The sequence below is a fragment of the Podarcis erhardii genome (assembly GCF_964252035.2).
Source record: "Podarcis erhardii genome assembly, chromosome: 7".
Taxonomy (NCBI): Eukaryota; Metazoa; Chordata; class Lepidosauria; order Squamata; family Lacertidae; genus Podarcis; species Podarcis erhardii.
In genome coordinates, this window is record NC_138511.1 from 45,994,462 (window position 1) to 46,011,030 (window position 16,569).

The following is a 16,569-nucleotide window of genomic DNA, read 5'->3' on the forward strand; positions in this document are numbered from 1 at the left end:
GACCACATTCTAGATGCATGTCTTCTTTCATTTTTCAAAGATAAAATAATTTATTAAAAATGTTTTCCAGACTTCTTCATGAAGAATGTAAGAAGTGCCTTGCTGTGTCAGCCCTCACTCACTAACAGATCCCAAGCAACTGAAATCGAGGTGCATCCTGTCTCTAAACTTGGAGGCTCCATTTAACCCTGATGACTAGTGGCCACTGATCCATATATTTTTTTCTGATAGTATTTTAAAGATACCTAAGCCTGTGGCCATAACCACATTCCCCAAGAGCAGGATCCATATATCAATTATTATTGTTATTATTTATTAGGTATCTTACATGCCCTTTACTCTGAGATCCCAGGGCAGGTTACAGCAATGAAAAAAGTACAATACAGTACAGTACAGTTAAAACAAATTAGCAGTTTAGACAACAGGCTACATCATAAAATACACATATCCCAGGTGTCAGAACTGGGAGAAATCTTCTTCTCCCACCCATTTCTGGCCCTTTACCCAACATCTCATAGTCATGGGAGCCTTAGCAGTCACTTTATCTCACTTCTCAGCCTCCTTATTTCCCAAATCCTAACCCAAGTTATTGGTGCCAAAGTCTTACTAGACAGTGGATCTCTCCTTTGTGCTTTTCTGTGCTAATATCCCTGCTTTGTCCCTTATTTGATAGGGAGATCCAGCAGTCAGTCACTGAGGCCATGGTCAGTGGTATTGCTGATAAAATTTTGGAGGAGTTAGCCACCGTTCAAGGCAAGCTGGTGAGTGCCAGACAGGATTCCAGTCAATGTGCAAAGGCAAGACTGGCCCAGATAGGAGTTCTGTATGCTGCAATTCCTTCCCTTGCTTTGCTCTCCTCGGTGTTAATGTAGGTTAATGTAGGTTTGAATGTCATTTTGTCTTTTACCCCCCCCCCCCTCTCTCTCTCTCAAACACAGCCCTTTTATCTGTTTAAAATATTATTCAGCTTTTCCACCAAGGAAGCTTGCTATATAAAAGGTTGAAGGAAGAAGAAACACATGGTATATGTGACCACACTTGTCAAGTTCTGGCTACTGCATCTCAAATTCTCAGATTCTTAAAGAGATGGAAAAGCCAGTTAAATATAGTGATTCACTGGAACAAAACCACCATTTTCCCATGCCACCTGTCTAGTATACTGTCTCAGAGTCACTTTTTGAACCTACTTAAACCATTTCAGGCAAAACACCTCTCAAAACTAGCCCAGGAGCCACAGGTGACGAATGCTGCAGACTGGAACATTTTTCAGCAGGGGCACAGAAGCCTGTGGGATGTTGTTGAGAAGGACTTCCAAAAGGAGGAGGTATGCATTTTCCAGCGCTCAGTGCATTCATTATTATGCTAGCATGAGCCTCACAGTAATTTCTAATTGGGATCAACCTAGTTATTTAAATGCTCTGCACACGATCTGAAAGCTATCCCTTCACGTTGCATCTGTGTCTCTCCTGATTTTACCTATATGTCCCAGTGTAGCTGGGGAGTGAATCCTGCTGTACTCTTTTCCCAAAAAACAGCAGTAGGGGAGTGGCCAAAGGTGGCGGCAGCAGCAGCAGTATTTACATACCTGTTCGATAACTTGAAAGGTAGCCCTGCTGGATCAGAGAAAAAACCTGTTTAGTCCAGCATCCTGTTTCCCAGTGTTGCCGGCCAGATGCTTCTGGGAAACCCAAAAGAGAGACATGAAGTCTGAGAGCAATAGCTTTCTCCCACTGATGTTCCCCAGCAACTGGTACTTGGAGAGGGCTCTGCAAGCCCATCAACCCAGACAAATGTCACTTGCGTCCACCAGTGGAAGGGATAACTGAATTTATACCCCAAGCTGCTTATCTGAGATGCCTTTGAAATTTATGTGCTACTTTACAGTGCTGGGCATAGTGACATCTTTGCTGTCAAAATACCTTCATCTGACAAGTCTTTTGAAAGCAATGGTAGGAATCACTCCTGATCTGTTGTAGACATTTGCAAAATTACGCATAGCAGCTTGGTTTGATAGCCAAATTGTGTCGCTAGACCTTGCTATGTATGTTTTCCTTCTGGGATTTTAGAGATGTACTCACCACCTTCTGATATAGCCACAAAGCTTCAAGCTTCAAATTAATATTCATCTCTGCTTTGAGAGACTGCTATGAGCATATCTGCGTCACAGAATTAAAATGATCTAATAGTCATTCCCTGTCCCCAGTGAATCCTGGGAATTGTATTTCTTTGAGGGAAGGTGGTGATCTCATTTTGGCAGAGAAGTCTTGTCAAAGCACAGTTTTTAGCAATCTTTGAGAAAAGCCACAGCAATGAAACTGGTATGAAACAGAGATAGACTTGTAATAGGTTTGTCATTTCACTAATCTTCATTTAGTAGGTTGTGACCTAGACCTGTACCATGGCCTGATCTAAGGTGGATCATATCAGCAGCACTACCCTAATATAAAATATACAGTAAAAAGAAGTGGGTTATCATCAAATCCATAAAAAAAGTTTAAGGTATCTCTGAACAGAAGCCATAGTCCTCCCACAGCAGCCAGACATTCTCTCCTTTCTCAAAATTCCCTGCCTTGTGGTGACACCACTCCATCAAATTAGGGTCAAACTACATGTAATGTTGTATATAGTGTGTAATTATGTCTGGGTTTTTGAAAATGTAATATTTAGTGTGGACGGACCCCCCCCCCCCATGAGCACAGGGAGGGGCTTCTGATTAAAATCCCCCTCGTGCTGCAGTAGCCTTAGGAAAAAAGCTCTTGGTGCCTACAGAAGCTTCACATACACATACACACAAGTAATTGGAGTACTGTTGGCAGGTTGGATTTTCATCAGGATCACAGCTGGGGAGGAGCCTGAGAACCTCAACTAGTATAAGAGATATATCCAAGAATTCCATGTTTTATAGCTTTTCTTTAAATTTTGTATTCTTTTGAACATAAATAAACTCTGAAAAGAAAAGAAAATCAAGGGTTCCAACACTTAGCATTAAATTTGAAAGAGGGGGGAAAGATCTAGTTGTACACCATGCATTTAACACAATGTACAGTTTGACCCACTCTGCATTTTTATCCTCAAACTCCTTTGTTTGTTTGTTTGATTGATTTGTAGGAATTTCTGTACCACTCAACATATAAAATACCATACCTTTTAAGATTTAAAATAGACACAAAATAAAAAACAAGAAAATGATAAAGTATCTTCAGAAGTATCGATAACATGGCTGGGTCACTCTACAGCAGGGGTAGGCAACCTAAGGCCCGGGGGCCAGATGTGGCCCAGTTGCCTTCTCAATCCGGCCTGCAGACAGTCCAGGCATCAGCGTGTTTTTACATAAGTAGAATGTGTCCTTTTATTTAAAATGCATCTTTGGGTTATTTGTGGGGCATAGGAATTCGTTCATTCCCCCCCCCCCAAAAAAAAAAATATAGTCAAGCCCACCACAAGGTCTGAGGGACGGTGGACCAGCCCACGGCTGGAAAAGGTTGCTGACCCCTGCTCTACAGAGTAAGCTTGTGTGTGTAAGAAAGTTTTAAGCAAGCATCTAGCACTGTATGCACTGTAGGCTCTTCTTAGATGGCCAGAGGGTAGGAATTCCACAAAGTAGGTGCAAAGGGCCTAGCTTGCAGGGGTTCATGGATCAGACCTCAGGAATATGTAACAGGGTAAAACGTGCTTCTTAAGAAGACTGCAGTGTCCCCCCAACCTCACTCATTACCAAGGAAATATAATAAATGAATAGAAAAATAACCTACCCAAGTGACACGGGCACAAAGCTCCCCCCACTAAGCAAAATAATGTAAGTTTACCACCCGACACCCTCTTCCCCCGCTCCCCTTCTCTTTTTCCCCAGCCCGTACAGCAGTGTCTCACACTGAATGTAACTGGTCAGTAGAAACGATTCTATGACCTGAAAAGAGACAATGCATGTACTTTTGTAAACCAAGAAAATCCTTAATAAAAAATATTTAAAAAGTAGGCTACAGTGACAGAGCAGGTACATAGAGCATAAGACTGTCACTCAAATAGGCTGTTTCTAAGTTGTTTGGGATTTTATATACCATCAGCAAGACCTTAAACCTGGCCTGGTAGCATACTGGCAGCCAGTGCAACAGTACAGTTGGTTTATAAAGTATCATTTCCTCTCTTCACAGTACAAGATGGCTGCCCAATGGAAGCACAGCTGTTCCACAAGCATTCTCCCAACTCCTGGACTAAATGGTAAAGCTTATTATATGTGTTGGTATGAATGAGCACCTTTTCTAAAATCCACTTAGCTGGGAAACAGTTTAGGTGAATGCCAAAGGGTTTTATTTTTTGTAAGTATTTATGTGACAAGCATGAGTTTAAAAACACATACAATCATATATGGACACTCAGTGGAGAGTTGAGAGTGGCTTTGGCCCCTGTTTGATGCACAATTGGTGGCAACCTTTGTGTGAAATACCCCAAATGCATAATGACCTAAATCTCAGAGATGATTAGGCAGTAACTCTAACTCCACTAAGATGGAAGTAAGCCCCAATGAATACAATAGGCCTTGCTTCTGTGGCTAGGATTGCAACACTAAAAACTCATTGAAATTAATGGATATACATTAGGCACAACAAACTTGTCCTATTGATTTCATTGGGGCTTTAGCATGACCAAGTATGTCTTGATTTTGGCCCAAGTGAATTACCGTAATTCCTGTATACTTCAATTTCAGGGCAAGTTTATACATTGGCATGTCTCCATGGAAGATTGCTTTCCTATCACCAGAGCCAGACTTACCATTAGGCAAAGTGGGGCAGCAACCTCCAGTGGGGCTGGGGAGTAGGCAGCAAAGTACTGAAGGAATGGTGGTGAGATATTGGATGGCAGAGCTGTGTGTGCACCACATAGCCTGTGCTCCCCCACTCCCCTCTCTGAGCTACCCTGCTGCCCTTGGTTACAGTGGAGGATGCTGTCTGGTCATTTTTGTGGAAGCTAGATTTGACTGCCACTCCAGTTGGCTTCCATCCAAGTCATGGGAAGCACCACCTTGTCCTTTGCCTCAAGCAGCAAAATGTCTTAGAGTGGCTCTGCCTATCACAACTTTATACTCTGGTTGTAGCATTGCACAACCCAGCCTAAAATGGTTGATCTTTGTACAGGAGTGGTTCCCACATCTTATGTTCGGAATAAATGATGCAAAGTCACCAGCGCTCTTAAATTTTAGATGGCCAGAATCCCCTGTCTCTCCTTGAGTTATATAGGTCTTGCATGTGCTTTCCTTCTCCTCCTTCAGCCAGTCTAGGAAGGTAGGGAGAATGAAGAAACAATGGCAAATTGGTAGATCCCATACTTTGCATTTTTCTATTGTGAACAGCTCTGGGATCTTCGGATGAAGGGTGGTGTACATTTTTTAATAATAATAATAATAATAATACCACCACCACCAGGTTCAATTCCTGGCATCTCCAGTTTAAAAACCTATTGCAAAAGACCAGTCTGAAGCCCTGGAGAGCCACTGCCAGTTACAGTAGATAATACTAGGCTAGATGGACAAATAGTCAAACTTGGGTAGGTATAAGACAGCTTGCTAAGGCCCTACGAGGTGTGGGTGGCAGCAAGGCAAATGTAGTCTGGTGACTGTAGCAGAGGGGCCAGCAAGAAGGACGACAGGAGAAATGTGGATTTCATCATGTGTCCAGTTGCTGGATAGCAGCAGCAGTAATGGGTAAGTGGGGGAGCAGGAATATGGGACAACACAGAAGCTTGGAAATACAGTGGTACCTCGGATTACATATGCTTCAGGTTACATATGCTTCAGGTTACAGACTCCACTAACCCAGAAATAGTGCTTCAGGTTAAGAACTTTGCTTCAGGATGAGAACAGAAATCGTGCTCTGGCGGCGCAGCGGCAGCAGGAGGCCCCATTAGCTAAAGTGGTGCTTCAGGTTAAGAACAGCTTCAGGTTAAGGACGGACCTCCGGAACGAATTAAGTACTTAAGCCGAGGTACCACTGTACTGGGGTTGTCTCCTGTTCACATGCGAGTGGGTGGCTGGCTGGCTTCAGGAAGTCACAGCACAGTTGGCTTAGGTTGTTTGCAAAGGGGACTTTGGCAACCTCTGAAAAGTGGGAATCCTTGCCTCACTCAAAATGAAAAGAAAAGGGGGTGGGGGAGAGGAGACACGACCTGGCTTTGTACAGAACCACCCACTCCTATTTGTCTTTGGAAAAGAAAATGAATCTGTAGCTGCTCCAGCTTCTATTCCTCAAAGCGTGAGCTAGCCAGGAAATCAGTCTCAGCCAGGGGATGCACTAGCTGCTCCTCCTCATCCTTCCTGAGGCAAGGCAGGCTTTTCCCATTGGTGCACAAAGCCCCGAGCCCATTAGCAGTAGCCAAGTCTGCCTTGTCAGTTTAGTCGCCTGATATGTAACAAATCTGCCTGTGTGACAGGAGACGTTGCTGTGCTGCATAGTGGCAGCCTGCTGTCCGCCTGGCAACTCCAAGGATTCCTCCCCCTCCCCCCTCCCCCACCTCCTCCGACTTCTCTCTTTCAGGTCTATCGGAACTCGATTTTAAGGTAGAGGCAGAAGATAACAAGATTGGGGCTCCCCAGGCTGAGCTGTCACTCAGCCGTGCCTCCGTGAAGTCACGCCCTGCCTCCACAAAGGATGCTGAAGCTGGGAGCAGGCTGCTTCCTTGCACAGAGCCTGCATCCGCACAATCCCTTATGGACCTGCCGACTGCAGGAGAGAAATTGGAGCATTATACCCGAGACAGGCCCAGGCCCAACCGCAGGAACAGGCAGCCCCCCAGCAAGCCAAATGTAAGACTCCTCTTGCTTTTTTAAATCTCTAATTGCTTTTGCAGATGCACAAGGCGTGTGTGTGTGTGTGGGGGGAGAGAGAGAGAGAGAGAGAGAGAGAGAGAGAGAGAGAGAGAGAGAGAGAGAGATGGGCAAATGCCTTACGGGTGTTTATTGCAGCCCTGGAAGACGAAATGAGTAGAACAGCAGCTGTTTGATTATGCGCTTGTCAGCTGGGCATTGGCCACTGCTGCGTAGAGGACAAGGTTGTTTATATATGAGTATATGCAGCATTTGGGGGTCTGGAAGCAGATCTTGGCTGCTTGTGTTTATTTCTTGGGTTTTGCAAGGTAGGGGAAATTGTAGCACTGCCCACTCTAGGAAAACTGCAATCTGGATTCTGTGGCAACCATCTGCATGCACTCACTCACTTTTGAGTGCTATGTTTATTCAAACATTTATGGAAGAACAAACTTATACTGCTGCATGGACAATCTACTGTCTCTTTTTGAAAAAATGTGGATTATTTTTGGAACTGTTAGCATGGATTATGCCACTAGATCCTTAGAAAATATAAACAGCTAAGTAAGGCCTTTGCTCTTTGAACATTTTGGGCATTGACCTGGTATGTTTTTCCAGGTGAAGGAGAATAAGGGAAAGGAAGGCTTGTACCACAAGATGTCTTTTTAGCAGAAAATGGTCCATTTATAGAATTATAAATTAACCCTTTGACTACAGCTGAGAGTAAAAACAAAAAACAAAAACTTTGTGGTGCAGCCCAAGCTATATATATTAGAGAACTAGAAATCTGTGTTTAACAGAGAGGTGTGTGAGAGAGAAAGAGAAATGCATTCTTTGAGTGATATGTGAATCCAGATTATGAATATAGCAATGCAAGTGATGCCTCGGAAGATGTAAGATGGAGAGTGGAGTTTGGCGTCCCTGCAAAGGTAACACATGTTTCTTCATCGCTTGTTGCCTTGAGGCACTGGGCTGAGGGCTGTTTCCAACCACTACTTTCTTTTTAGGGTGAAGCGTACCCAAAGTGTGTTTGTGTATGGTTGCCACATACTTGGAAAAGTTCAAAATGTGGGTTGAACTAAGCAGTGATGAATAGTGAATTGTGAACTCTCTGTCTGATAATTAGTATTTATTCAATTGGACACCCACAAGAAATTGCAGGAGGAGGGTGATGGCAGTAGTCATTTAATTAGACCCTGGACTTAAATGTGGGCCTTTCTTTTTAGATTAAAATTTGTATTACTTCCCTTGCTTCAAAATGTGGTAAGTTAGCCCTGCTGCATTTACAGGTCCCTCTGTTCACTTTGGCAAGTGAGGCCCTGCATGATATTATTGCATTTATAACTTACCTTTCCTCCAAGGAGCCCAAGGAAGTGCATGTAGTTCTCCTCCCTGATTTATACTCACAACCACCCTGTCAGGTAGGTTAGACTGAGAGTTGGTGATTGGCCCAGTGTCATCCTGGGAGCTTTATGGCTAAGTGGGGATTTAAACCCTGGTCTCTCGGGTCTTGGTCTGACATGCTAACTAATACACAATACTTTCTTGTTTCATTGTAATGAATTGACTCCCATGATCACTTCAGTGCCTGAAGGCCACAGGTTTCTTCCATACCAGAAGTGATGAGAGAAATGGGTTCAGAAAAAGCATACCAAAGAGCCTCTGCTATTTTAACTACTCCTGTAACAGTACTTTCTGCAAGAATAGAGAAGGGACCCTTTCCTGCCTGCCTCCTGCTCCCTGATTTAGCCGCCCTGGATATTCTCATTGAATACTAAAACTGCTTCTCATACATTAACCTAGACATGCTTGCAATAGTCCTGTAAGGCAGACCCATGGTATTAATATTAATCCCCACATTGTTTGAAGATGGCATTGGGTTGCATGAAGCTGATAACTTGTGACTTGTCTAAGGCAATCCAATGGATTTGCATGGCTAAGATTGGAACCAAAGATGTTTTGGCATATAGCTTTTGCTACTCTATAATGCTACTGTTATATAATAAATATGTGTTTGTACATTCACACAAATGTATGAGATGCCTGACCACTTATTTTGGTGCTGCGGACAACATTTCCTACATCTGACTAGGAACTTCTTTTAAATCAGGCTCTTACTCCCAGACTACGCTGAAGTGAAGGAGTGGGGAGAGTTTAGCTATTTATTTGCCTATGGTCTCTTACTCCCAATACTAGAAGCAACAATTGAGACTTGAACCCAAGACCATTCAGTTAAGTTGAGATGGCACCATAATTTCAGGACTGATCAAAGAAAGTACACTTCATAAAGCACAAGCTTAATGTATGGAATTTGTGACCCCAGGAGATGCTGAATGGCATCTAGCACAGATGTCTTTTAAAAGGTTTGGTCAAATTAATGGAGGATAGATCTATGAAAAATTATTCACCCTAGCAGCTCAATGGGACCCCCAAAAAGGGCAAGACAAGTGGAGGCTGCTGCTGTTTCTCATGTTGGAAGCTCTGATGTTGGAATCAGAGAGATGGAAGGGACCTTAAAAGTAATCAGGTCCAACCCCTTGCCACTGCAGTCTGTCCTCTGCTTCAGTGTCTTGTTACTGCTTGCATGCTTGGAGAGGGTTAGGTAAACAGACAACAGCAACAAGGAGAAGGAGCGAGAGCAGAGTGCTGTGGAAGTTAGCGCTGGTCTTCCTGCTGGGTTGTGGGCTTTGGCTGTTGCTCAGTGATGCCAGCCCTGGGTATACCTCATGACTCTGAGATGCTGGGAGCAAGCAACAGGGGATGACTTATTTCTATAGGGCTTCTCAAGGGCACTGGAAATGCTAGACTACATGGACCCTTTATTTGAGCCATCATAGGCATTCCTTATGTTCTTGGTCTCAATGTCTTTTGAAACAGGACCATGTACCTTTAAGTATGAATGGGCGAAGCTGAATATTTTGAGTTTCCTCCATTTCTTAATCTTTTCAGTTCTTCACATTTGTACATCAGTTTGTAATATCTATTTTTAAAAGTTCTCATGAAAATTCATTTTAGTATAAATTTATTTTAATATAAACAATTGTATGCAGGTTTCCCTAATATACACATTTTTCCAAATCAAAATACAGTACACAATTAAACTATGGAACTCGTTCCCATAGGAGGCAGTGATGGGCACCAACTTGGATGACTTGAAAAAAGGATTGGACAAAGTCATGGAGGATGAGGCTATCAATGGCTGCTAGCCAGAATGGCTAGGCTCTGCCTCCGTGGTTGGAGGCAGCAATGCTTCTGAATACTAGTTGCTGAAAACTGCAGGTGGGGAGAGTGCTCTTGCGCTTGGGTGCTGCTTGCAGGTTTCCCACTGGAATTTGGTTAGCCACTGTAAGAACAGGATGCTGGTCTAGATGGACCTATGGCCTGATCCTGCAGGGCTGTTTTATGTTTTAAATTTTCTGTAATATAGTACATTTTGTATGTTATTTTCACTAATATGTGCATTTTAATGCAGGATGTATTCTAGTATATGTATTTTTACACACATTACTTGGCTGGAGAATTGCACTGCAAAGTTCAAAGAAGTGTAAATTTTGAAGGATGCTTGTGCTTTGGGTCAAATGTTGTTTAAGAAAGTGCAAATTAGGTAGATTCATCTTTGAATGCAAAGTGAATCAAATTTCTCTTCCATCCCTACTTCTGAGAAACCAAAAACTCTCAGGCATGTTTGCATCATTACATGTTTATATTTCCATGTGTGCCCATATAAACTAAATCATTCCAGATATGTAGATACATGCATATTAATTAGTGAGAGTGCAGGCAGGAGAGTGAATGACACCTATAGGTTGCCCCAATTGCTTACATCTCACCTATGGGTTGTGCAGGGCAAATTTGTCCCATAAAAATGTATTGGGCAGCCACTGCTGGAAACGGCTATTTCCTATGAGTGGAAGCACTGTGAGATGTGTGGTGGATATGTGACCTACTGGATTTAGGCCTTTGAGATCATTGGACAGGAGTGGGGAACCACTTTTGCACAGAGGGACAGATTCAAAAGTGGCCAACCTTTTTAGGCTACATTGACAGGTGGGTGGCTCTGCTCACCTGTCAGTTACCGGTACCTTTGATAATGCCCTCAAAGGCTCCTGATTGTTCCTTTTCAGCTGCAGCTTTACCTGTGTGGTGCATGATGTCATATGACATCAGATGAGTGGTAGGTGAGCCTAGCCCAGCAAATAAGTTGTGGTGGCCAAATTTGGCCTGGTGGACCTAATTAGGCCCAGAGACTGCAGAATTCCCGCCACTACAGTAGTGTTTTTTTTACTAGTTTGAATCCATTGAATCCGCCATTTAAATGACATGGGGAACAGCATAACTCAGGCATAGGCAAACTCGACCCTCCAGATGTTTTGGGACTACAACTCCCATCATCATTAGCTAACAGGACCAGTGGTCAGGGATGATGGGAATTGTTGTCTAAAAACATCTGGAGGGCCGAGTTTGCCTATGCCTGGCATAACTATTTGGTATAGAAGTCACTGACATTGCTTCAGGAAGGCCTGAAATAATCAGATATTCTTCCCTGGCTGCCCTTAGCTTGATTTTCCCCTTCTTTTGTTGAAGGGTTATACAGAGTTCCCAAGATTGCTGTATTATTATTTTTGTTAAGCCCAGCAAATGTACTGCAATTAAGGTTTCCAAGGTTCTTTGTAGAGACATTTCCTCCAAACCAGGTTGTTTACATTTTGGATATGCCTTCTATATGCAATAATCAGTAGAAACACTCATATCATTTGGACCACTAGAAACAAAAGGGGTAGGTTGTGCTCAAGTGAGAGTAGTAAATGTCAGAAAGGATGTGGTGATGAGAGACCACCCACCAAAACATCACTACACATGTGACAAACTAAAGCACAAAAATGTGCTAACAAGCTTCCACAGCAGCAGCAGTGGCTGCTGATGTGAAACAGGTTGTTTTTACTTATCAGCAGTAAGGGAAAATCAGGATTAAATGAGTAAAAAGGAAAAGTACAGACTAGTATTTTATAATGATGTTATGTGCATGCTGTGTAAATTTGGGTGCATGAGTAGCACCGATTCAACAAAAAATTCCCATCTGGAAACATCCAAGCATTCTAGTTAACAGGAGTCCTGCAATTTCAGATAGTTCTTAAGCTTGTTAAATCTGCCACAAAAACTCACCAGTGCAGACAATGTTCACTTGCATATGTTAATTTCCTAAAATGTGTGCCAAATTAAAACAGCCCAGCATTAAAATGGAATTTTAAAATGAACTATCTTGGAATCCAAGAAGCCCTTTTAGGCTAGCCAGTCAGAAGACAACCTCAGTGTAGACCAGAGTGTGTTGTGTAATTTCAGGGAGGCTCAAATTGGCTTTAAATTTTGGAAAACAGCCAAAGCCTGTGTTTGCTTTCCTCCCTTAAAAAACCATAAAAATATGTGTTCCCAGGGCCACAAAAAAATTCCCCAGCATCCTCTGCAGATACATATTGGGGTGCCAAATGATTTGGAGTTCTGCACCCTGGTGTTTCTGCCAGTACTGATGCAAAGGTAGGCCCACACAGTTGCATTTATACATGTGTGTGTGTACACACACACACACACACACACACACACGCATTCTTTAGCTGTGATTCCTGCATTGCAGAGGTTGGAGTAGATGACCCTTGGAGTCCCTTCCAGCTCTACAATTCTATTATCCACTGAAGTACAGCTCTTACTTTCTAACAGGAGTGTGTGTCTATATTTTCATGTTCTCTCTTGATGTATTCTGAAGTAGTCAGTATTCAAGTCCTTGTGCTTTTCAGGTTACAATTGATCAGATGTGCCTAATCAGGGAACATGACCACTATTCTCTTTTTGTATAATGAGAGAACAACCTCTGTATAGAGAATTTTAAAGGGTCCTATTTCAAAGAAGGAAGATGGATGCAATCTCCATGCTGAAGATATAGATATATTTATCTTCAGTTTTAACACACCCATTCCCATAAATAACAACAACACAGGAGAGACTCTCTGCTTTGCTAGGACCCTCCCTATTCTTTAGTTTAATTACTGTAATGCTTAACCCGACCTTATGTCTTGTGTTGTGTGCCAAGCTGTGGGTTGCTTAGCTAGCACTGTAACTATCTTTCCAGGAGTAGACCTAGGGAAGCGTAGGATGGCTTCAGCTACTGTGTAGTTGTGGTATCATGTGATCTACTTGTGTCTTTCACTCCCCACTTTCCTTGGCTTATTATCTGCATGCCCCACCCCCAACACTGGTTAGGCCACTGTCCATGAAAAGCTGATGCTAATTGCAAGTCTTTGTGCTTCCCTGTTTAGGGAAGTTTTTAATGTTTGATATTTTATCGCTTTTTTATTCTGTTGGTTACAATTGTTCAAATTATTATTACTATTACTACTACTACTACTGCTAATGCACATATACAGGCCTCCTCATTTATCACATGCTACGTAGCTTCCATTACATGCCCTGATGTTACAGTACTTAGAAATAATTAACTTCCTTTATTGTGAACACTTCAAAGTCTGTCCCACACTCCAGGGTTGCTTCTCTTGAAGGGGGTGTGGCTTGCAGACTTGTGAATATAAGAGGGAGGCAAATGTTCTAGGATAACTTGAGACTCATGTACTGCCACCAGGGGAGACTTCCTGCTAGGTGCATTCCCAAAACCAAGTGTAGGATCAACAGTTACTGTCATTAACTGGATCCATCATTGTGTGTGGAGTCTTGGAGAGACTGCTTTCCTCACATGAACATATCCTGCTTGGATTCTACTCTATATCCTAAAGGTGTGTAAGGAAGAAGATTTTCTGATTTTTTTGAGCATACACCATGTTCTAAATCAGAGCCTTCTTAGCTAAAGGGTTCATGCAGCAAGGAAGCTAAAGCAGAATTTGGGAGTAGATTGTATTTTCATGTCTAATAGGAGTTGCTTCCTTTGGCTTGATTCTAGATGATTAAATAAGAACTTTAAATGCTTAAATAAAAGCATGGGCTGGAGAATTAACTAAGTTTCTAAAATGACTTCATACTTCTCAGATTTCAGTTTATACCATCTGGGTTTCAATAGCATATTCTGCAACCCTACTGTGGTACATATAATCCGCAGTTTTAAAGTGTGAGGATTGGATTACATTTAGGGTATGTTGTATTACCTCTTTTGTAGCTCCATAATCCAATCTGTAAGACAGAGGTTGCTTCCAGGGTTGCTGAAAGGTTGAGAACGCTGGTCAAATTTATGGAAAGCTGATTTGATGTTTGGAAATAGTAATGGCAAGATAATAAAAAAGTGGTGGTGTCTGCACTGTTCTGGGCAAAACTAAAAATGTATATGGATTTCTATGTCATACACTATGGTCACTTTTAGAGACCTGTCTTCTTTATGTCTATTTCCATCTTCTACAGGAAAGTCCCTCTAATATTAATGAAGCATAAATTCAGTTGCAACTAATTTGTTTTATTGATTTCAGTGGGACTAACATTCTCTAAATTTGGGCTCGTGTATTTACCGGTAGTCCTGGGGATTAGTTATGTGTTTCCATATAGATGTACATGGAGTCCATTTTGCCACAAGTGACTTTTTAATCAGTTGTTTTGTTTTTGTAATGGTTTATGGCTGAAACAAACTTTTATTTATTTACTGTAGAGACCCACCACCATTTGTTCAGTAACTATCTGCCAGTCCCACGCCTTGACCAAACACATGAGTTTTACATTGTGCTTCCGAAACTGTTCCCAGCACTACCAACAAATTGGAAAAGTACCTGGAAAGCTTCCACAGTCCAGCCCCCTCATTTCGAAACCACTCCATCTGCTGTGAATATGGGTTGTGTGAATCTCTATGTAGCTTAATGAGACTGATTGTTAAAGTATGTGCACAGCACATAACTCAACCCTTACATTGTTAACTGTGCTGCTGCACTCATTTCCAGGAGCTTCGCAATGCTATAATAAATATGTCTAGAGCAGGGGTCAGCAACCTTTTTCAGCCATGGGCTGGTCCACCATCCCTCAGACCATGTGGTGGGCCAGACTATATTTTTTGGGGAGAGGGGATGAACGAATTCCTATGCCCCGCAAATAACCCAGAGATGCATTTTAAATAAAAGCACACATTCTACTCATGTAAACACACACTGATTCCCAGACCGTCTGTGGGCCGGATTGAGAAGGCATCCAGCCCCCAGGCCTTAGTTTGTCTATCCCTGGTCTAGAAAGTTGGGACCTGTCATGCTAAGGCAGCATTAAAATACCCTTCTTATATAGTTTTTCTATATTTTACTAATGTCTAAAAACAAGATTTACTGGTATAGCTGGAACAAAATTATATTGAAGGCTGTTAATCAGAACTGGATAAAGAGGTGGTGAGGTTCAATATTATTGGTTAAGAAAAAGATGCCATCATGCCTAATAAAGGTCATGTGAGGCATGCCTCCTACTGGTACACCAGCCCTTATCATCCTTTCTGGTTTTTTCTGTTTCTTCTGAAAGAAAACTGCATTCTCCTCCGATTAGAATCCTGCACTTGGTGCTTGTCACCATTTTTTAATACAAATGTAAAGTATACAGTAAACTGTTCTTCTATTAGATGTGTTTTGAAAACAATTCTGTTTTCTTTTTTTACATTCCATCTAGAAATTCATTCTGACATCATGCATTAAGTTTGGCCCTTACTGCTGGTGTACATAACAATCATGGTCTAGAAAGTTAGAGGAGTGTTGGACCTAAGATGCAAGGACCCTGCTCTAGCACAGAAAGAGAGGCAGTTTAGTGGCTTCCCACCATGCTCACACCCATTTGGCTTTCTAGGCCTCTTGGTAACCTGTGATGATGGAAAGAGGGGCAGTTTAGGGGTTACCAAGAATTATGATCTGTCTCTACTTTGTCCACTGTGTTGCAAGATTTACATGTTGGTAGGTGAATCATGATCAAGACTGCAAATTGGCCTTTCTTAGAAGGTCAGCCAGACAGCACGGTGCCCAAAGCAGGGAGCAAATTTTTTGTTTTCTGATGAGTTTGCCATGGCTGAGTCATGCCTGCTTATGAGCTGAAGGTGACTGTAAATCCAAGTGTTAAATACCTGAGCAACAGGCTTTTCTGTAGAGGAGCCAAATCCTAAAGAAAGATATCAGGGAATATCCAGGAGGCAAGAACCTCACAAGCAAGAAAGAGTGCATCCTCACTGCATGTATTTGTTGTGTAACATGGTACAAGTACTAACAACAATGCCAGTATTTATGTGCCTTCATCATATTTGTGTAATGTGATATGATGTGAAGTTTCAGTTAAGAGTTTTCTAGACCCAAACAGTATTTGCTGCTTGAATAGCTGGCCAGACAAAATAGCTGATTTCTACCCTCTGAGTCTGCAGTGTAAACAAGGAGAACAGAGTAAAGAGCCTGTATGGTGGTGGATTATTTTTCAATTTCATACTCCCATTTCTTATTTCTCCTGCCTGTCGCTCTGACTGTGGCACTTTCTCCTAGGTGCAGCCTCCTGTGCGTGAGAATGATGAAGACAGAAGCATCGCTAGGCTGGATGAAGGGCTAGATGAGTTTTTCACAAAGAAGGTGATTCATGAGCATTTACAGTAAGTGAAGAGTTTTCCTCAGTCCAGTCGTTACCAGTGAACAATATCTAGATGGTGGGCATTTCTGCACCATGGGGTAGAAATCAGGGAGCCAGCTCATGACATAGGCAAATATTATGACAATGATAAAAGTTTAATGAGATTTGTTAACAGTTTTCGCAGCAGGCAGAACTATTGGGCAAATTTTGCATGA

General features: G+C 42.3%; 1 protein-coding gene across 2 annotated transcripts in view; it reads left to right on the forward strand.

Annotated features, from left to right (window-relative positions):
• CARMIL2 (capping protein regulator and myosin 1 linker 2) overlaps positions 1–16,569 on the forward strand; it is a 68,895-nt gene that overhangs the window by 41,597 nt on the left and 10,729 nt on the right. For both annotated transcript variants that reach the window (XM_081871781.1, XM_081871782.1), the window contains 5 exons: positions 674–761; positions 1,202–1,324; positions 4,152–4,218; positions 6,528–6,796; positions 16,273–16,376. In XM_081871781.1, coding sequence (XP_081727907.1) covers positions 674–761; positions 1,202–1,324; positions 4,152–4,218; positions 6,528–6,796; positions 16,273–16,376 — 651 coding nt within the window. The remainder of the gene's footprint in view (positions 1–673; positions 762–1,201; positions 1,325–4,151; positions 4,219–6,527; positions 6,797–16,272; positions 16,377–16,569) is intronic.